The 6623-nt window shown below is 32.6% G+C and overlaps 1 protein-coding gene across 5 annotated transcripts; it reads right to left on the bottom strand.

Annotated features, from left to right (window-relative positions):
• Positions 1-858: 858 nt before the first annotated feature.
• LOC137816951 (dof zinc finger protein DOF4.6) lies at positions 859-2903 on the bottom strand. 5 transcript variants are annotated; one of them, XM_068620140.1, is made up of 3 exons: positions 2698-2893; positions 1453-2312; positions 859-1341 (listed from the first exon to the last, which is right to left on the bottom strand). In XM_068620140.1, coding segments are annotated over exons 1-3 (885 nt in total). In that variant the 5' UTR covers positions 2722-2893; the 3' UTR covers positions 859-1340. The 5 variants fall into 5 exon arrangements, with proteins under 5 accessions (XP_068476241.1, XP_068476240.1, XP_068476243.1 ...); XM_068620139.1 differs by having other exon boundaries at positions 1437-2312; positions 2698-2889; XM_068620142.1 differs by having other exon boundaries at positions 1453-2255; positions 2698-2889.
• Between the last annotated feature and the right edge of the window lie 3720 nt (positions 2904-6623).

The raw sequence follows: 6623 nt of genomic DNA, 5'->3' as shown, positions 1-6623 counted from the left end.
ACAAAAATCAACCATTGGTCATTTATGTCCAATTTAATGACCACGTATAACAACAACCCACACATTTTTTTATTTGTTGGTATTGTCTTGAGGCAATATATAGTGTTGAATAAAATGATATAAAATAAGAAATAAAAGAGTATAATAATTTTGATTAATGGTAGTGCGTTACAGCGCAGAATGGGGAGAAAAAAGACAAAGATGGTATAGAAGAGAAGTTGGGTAGGAATGTACATGAATTGATGAAGCAAGTGGGACTGAGAGAGTGTGTAGTTATTCTTATTAGCACACATGCCAAGGGGAATGTTTATGGGTCCCACATCGAAAAAGAAAGAGGAAAATAGAAGATAACAGTGTATGTCATGTGTCAGATCCTTGTCACTTTTTTCTTCTTCTTTCAATTGGGATACACAAACAAAGGAAGAAGAGGTGGGACGCAAGCAATCATCAATGGTGTCAATTTGTGAGGGAGAAAGAGAAATTTCAGAATTAATCATTCCTCACTCTTCAACCTCTTCATTTTAAAAACATTTTCATTTTTCATAATATTATTATTGTGGAGGATGGATGGTAGGTGGCGTTTTCATTGAAGCAGCTTTATAGTTTGTAGTTATGATGACTATAGTTAATCAATGTTACTACTTCTTTAATGGGATGTCACGTGAAGATATCAGAACTCTCTAACCTGGCCTTTATTCTCCTCTAGCTAATCACAGTACACATTCTGCTTCCTCTTAACACTTTTTTAATAATGTGGAGGAAATGATCATCAATTTACTCACATCTTCAAGTAAACCTGAATCTATGTAAACAACAACTAATGCACAGTACAAAGAAAAGGAAAAGGAAGAAACAATATTCAAACAACCACCACACCACATAGATATTCACATCCAAATGTTCACAACGTGACATTCCTAAACCATAACATAACATACTAATTATATAATATAACATATTCTTGTACATTATACATTTTTCCAATAGGGTAAACCAATGGATGATGATGCTTCTGTGATGGAAGAAATTACATGAAAATGGGCAACACTTAATTTACCCGGCCCCTCTTTCTAGCTACATGTTAACCCTAAAAAAATGGGGTTTATATCTTGATCTCTTCTATCATTGCATATAATCAAATTAATGTAATAATGTAACCCTTGTTTAGTTTTCCGAGTACTACTGAAGCCTGGCTAAAATGAGCTTCATTTCAAGATCCCATCGAGCTTGGTCTTGGAAGAGAGGAGGAGCAAGATACAGGAGAAATCCATGTAAGAATCGATCCTATCAGCTGTTAGCCAGTTATGAAGAAATCCAAACAAGTGAAGGAGTCCCCATGATCTGAAGGAAACTCATTAGAACCCAAAAAAGTTCAAAAAGAAAAATTAACTTGGTAGAAAGCAAGAGAAGAAAGTAAATAAAATATATTTATGAACCTCTTTATTAATTTACCATGATCCTCCGCCAAACATTCCAGTCCAATACCCAGTTGAATCTCCTTGTTGCTTCTGATCCATTGTGGTAGCAGTGGAAACCTGTTTTAAGTCCTCAAATGGAAACAAGAGCCTCCCACTTTGAACATTATGCAGACTCGCGTACCCGTGTCCAATCCCATCTAAAGAGAAGTTCAAGGCTGGCTTGAAATTTTGCAGAGGAAAGCCACAAGTGTAGACAGAATTTGGATCGGCTGGAACGGGAACAGGCATGAAAGAATTCAAGCCAGTGGAAGTTGAAGTGATCCCAGTAAGAAGCTCCAATGCAGAAAGGTGAGAAGTTGTAGGTGTGGTAGTGGTAGTAGTTGAAGATGGAGAAGAAGCCGAAGCCGACATGTTGTTGCTACTATTGTTGTTGTTGTTTTGTTGAACCAATTCAGAGATATTTCTGAAATCTGAGGTGGTGGCTGGGAAAGCCAGATTGAGATCTTGGCCTTGATGAATAATATTATTCTTAGGGTTTTGAGAGTGTGACAATGGAGGTGTGATTACCAGATCAGAAAGCTTCTTGTCGGGTGAATTTCTATGAGGTGTGGAACAAAAAGTAGATCTCTTGTTCTTCCTGGAACCACCTCCTACAGGGATGTTTCTGAGGGATCCACCTTCTGTCCAATACCTTCTACAAGTCTTGCAGAAATAGCGAGGCTGTGTGAGGCTGTAGTTGTTGTAGTAGCAGAACTTGGTGTTAATGGAATGACACCTTGGACAGTTAAGAGATTGTTCTTTCTGTGGCCTTGGCTTCCTTTCCACCGCACCTGCAACCTTTGGACATGTATTTGTCACTACTACTATATCTTCTATTGGTTTCACCACCATCTCCTTCAATATATCATGCACAAACAAGTTAATTACTCAAACCATGCACCTGTGTCTATCTACATATCATACCAATCCAAACAGGTTAATTAATTTACTCTTGGTTACACTTTTCACGATCCAGAAAGAGGGAGGAAATTGTGTATACATGTAATTATTATGATATATGGTTAAAGAAAGAGATGTAGAAGAAGAAAATAAATCAGAACTTTTGAAGTGGTGGGAAAAGCAAAGGAAAAAAGTGAGAAAGCGAAAGGTAGCATATATGATAAAGAAAATTGATAGATATCTGAATAAATTGATATGTGGGAACGTAGTTTCACTTGCACCATTTAAAAAGGGAATCAAAAGGTAGCAGTGAGGTAATATGTTAGATGTAATTGGTTACCTGTGGCCACTGAGCTGTGTCCATGGAGTTGGATATGGATGAAGATGAAGATGAATAGAGGATGAAGGTAGGTGTAGTGAAATGAAGTTGAAAGAAGGAGAAATGATGGTAGGTTTTGTATTTTAGTTGAGAACTCGTTGCAGAAGAAGCAGAAAAGGGGAATGTTAGAAAACTGTGCAAGAGTATGTGAATGAATCCAATACTTTTTGCTACTTTATCAGTTTTAATAGTCAGAGAGAAGAGGAGAGAAGATATAAAAATATAAATATAATTTGTACTCTACATGTATACATAAAATTAAATCTAACCAATTCATTTTTCATTCTCCTTCAGTATAGTAAGAAATGTCATTCTAAGCTCTTTTACAAATAAAACACTGTAAAAGTTTTATAACAGTAGCACACCAGATATTTTGCTGTTATTTTTATTTATTTTTTTTAAGTTTTTCATATAACAATAAGAAATGTATTTTTTCATTTTACTTCATAATAAATGTATAAGGGTAAATTAATTAAGGGTTGAATATAAAGTAAAGGGGTAATAAATAAAAATAAAAATTAACTTGATCTCAAACTATGAAAAATAATAGATCTATTTTTAAAATGATAATTAAAAAGTTATGAAGAGGTCATTATTAGGATACCAATAAAACAAGTTAATGTTAAAATAAAAAATTGAAATAAAGCTTATTTAATACTCTTTCTGTTTTTTTCTTTAACACTTGTTTTCAAGCCGAAGTATTTAGTTTTCAGAAAATGTGGTTTAATTGATGTGGCTGTTCTAATACTACTAATGATCTTGACTTTCAATTTTGATAGATAATATCATTAAATATGTAAAGTGAGACTTTTATCTACAAATTATTTAATACAACTCCATAAATCAATTTCAAAATCGATCAAGTATTCAATTTAACTAGCTAATTAATCAATCCGAAACAAATATATTTCTAATTTAAACACTAATATGACTTGATCTAATCATCATATCTTTCAATAAGATCAATATTATATTATATTATATATATAGCATTATTTATCAAATTTAAACTTTGTATCCATGTTATATTTGAATAAGACTAATTGGCATAACTAGGATCATAATAGTTAAAAGTATTATAATTTGTGAGAATTTAACTTGATTATTTCATTACGGAAAACAATGATCAAATTATAATTGTATTAGGTTTAAAAAATGTTTAGCTGCGAAATAAAAGTTTCCCTCTAGGAACCCAAAATTTCTTCAAACCTTTAAAACGATATTATAAGTTAGTAATAAAATAATTTATCAAACACAATTATAAAACATTAAAATAAATTGAATAACAAACTAGAATAACTTCCTAACCAAACGGGGAACTTTTCATGAGAATGTGGCTATTTATTTAACCATGTGACTAATTTAAATATTTTTTCCCAAACATATATATAGTTTTATCTATGAGTAGTGATATTTTATATAACTTCTATATGGTTAAATATATTATTATTTTATTTTATATTTATTATTTTCATTTAAATTGTAGTAGCCATCTACGATTTGGTAATTTCTTAATTTAGTATTTAAAAATAATGTTATATGAGTAAGTAACAAATCTTTTTGATATGACCACTGGAGATTGGTGCAGCCCAACCTCGTAACATTTTTTATTTGTTTATACTCCAAAATCGCCACACTTGCTTCCGACACTACCAGCGGAATTAACGTTCGATTTTGACATTTTGTTACTTTCCTTGTTCGTTCACTTCACAACAATACTTTTCTCTAAATCGAACAAGCATACATAAATTAAGAAAAAAAACAAAAATATTTTGAGATGGATTGCAAAAGAGTAATAGATATATATTATTCCAAAAATTATACTTTAAATATTTTTTATAAAAAAAAGATAATTTTATAGATAAATTATTAAATTAAATAAAATTTTAAAAACTTATCAGAATTGATAAATTTATTATTTTATCACGAGTGTAATTAGATTTTAATTAATAATAATGTCATTAAATTTAAATATAGTGATTAGTTAAGTTGTGTGAACTTGACACTAACTTACTAATTTTAATGATTTTTTTAAATTTTATTCATTTTAATGATTAATATATGAAATTATCTCATTTTAGTAAAAAATAATAATACTTTAACTCTTAAATAAATAAAAGAATCAATTTACAATTCATTTTAACAACATAATAATATATAAAAAATATGATTAAAATATTATCATGTTAATTATGAAGTGGGTGTTTTTGTTATAAGAAGGTGGAATATGACCTCTCATATAATTAAGAATTCAGATTTATTTGCAAAATTTCATGAAGTTCATTAGAATCCCATTTAAATGTGCATCATAAGGATTTGGGAGGAAGAGAAAGAGAAATTTGAGTGAGTAAGTGAGTGGGTAGGTTTTGTAGGCATTAGGTGGGAGTGAATGATGGTGTTAATTGACTTTGTGCTACCCAAGAGGAGCGTCTTTCCACTCTCATGCCACACTCTCTACATCATCATCATCATCATCATCATATTCTCTTCTTTTTTTTCAAACCTTTTCCCACTTCAACATTTCTAATTACCACTATTCCCATTTTTATTTTAAAGGTAACTTCAAATTTATATGCTAATCATAACCCTATTTTTCAACTATACACTTCATTAGCTACCATTCTCCTATTCGACAATCAATCAACATCCATAAATACGATTTTGTTACTTTCTCTCATTTAATCTATAAACAAATACTGCTAAATATGCTTAAATCCATAATCTCCTATACTTTACTCAATTTTTATTACCAACACAATCTTAACAGTAGATTAGTAGTTTGTCAATACCATTTAAGTTAAGTATAATAATATAAGATTTTTTTTTCTCTAAATTATCTATCTCTTATACTATATCTTTTTTATAATTATTGTTCTTACAAGGTCGGGTTCCTTTTATAGTGACTATTTTTATCTTCTTCTTTTGGTCTTTACGGTTTTCAGGCGCAGTAGTCTTCGATTGGTTGTTACTTTCATTGAGATGAGTGGAGGGAACCTGCTAAGAGACTATCACGATCAAGTTAGTATGAGTACAATGTGCAGGTGAGTCGAGATAAAAGAATTACCTTTGGCATTGAGTCTCCTCTACTATTTATACATTTGGATGGGTCTCAACTGTCATGGGCCAGCTCGTGGGTCCAAAAGAGGGCCCACTCATGCGTTAATAACGATTTACCACTAAATTGCCTTAATTACGATTAATTGTGGGTTTACAAGCTGTGTTTGGATTGAGAGAGTCATCAGAATTTTTCTATCATTCGGCCATGTCGGCCTTCTTGGCTATCCGGTAGTACATTTGTCCTCAGGCTCAAGTGGAGCACTTTGAGTGTTACGTAAAATTTGTGTAAAAGAAAAAAATTCTTTATCTTTAGTTAGATGCTCACCCCGGGTCATATGCCTCCCAGGCCCTAGTAGAGGAACTCTATGCAGGGTCTTATATGGCCAATAAACCAGGTAGCCGTTACTCTGTGTGATTGGAACTTCCGCATGAATATTATTTCGTGTGATTACTCATGTGTCCTCGAATCCAGGTAGGGAAACTCATTGGTGCGTTCGAGGTGCATGAATGTGACATGCTGTCAGGAGGCGCAGAGTCGCGTGATCTGAATCATTGATGCCGAGTTTATCCAACGGTGTAGATTAAGAGTGACAAATCGTATTCGCCCATTCCTCCACCAATAAATAGGAGTGGTGGTGGGTTCCATCTCTCACGCGTCAACCAAGAGTCGAGTATGTTTGCCTTATAATCTGTGTTTATCGGTTGAAGAGTCTTCGGAGGCAACCATGTCTTCCCTTTCCGTCACCACTTTATTTTCATCTGTGTCAGGGGGTCCGAGTAGGGGAAGGCCAATGACCGTAGATGTTAGTTCTAGTGATACCGAGAGCACT

The sequence above is a fragment of the Phaseolus vulgaris genome, chromosome 7, assembly GCF_051622355.1.
Source record: "Phaseolus vulgaris cultivar YP4 chromosome 7, ASM5162235v1, whole genome shotgun sequence".
Classification (NCBI taxonomy): domain Eukaryota; kingdom Viridiplantae; phylum Streptophyta; class Magnoliopsida; order Fabales; family Fabaceae; genus Phaseolus; species Phaseolus vulgaris.
The sequence above is the reverse complement of the archived record's forward strand: the minus strand, read 5'-3'. Positions and strand labels throughout refer to the sequence as shown.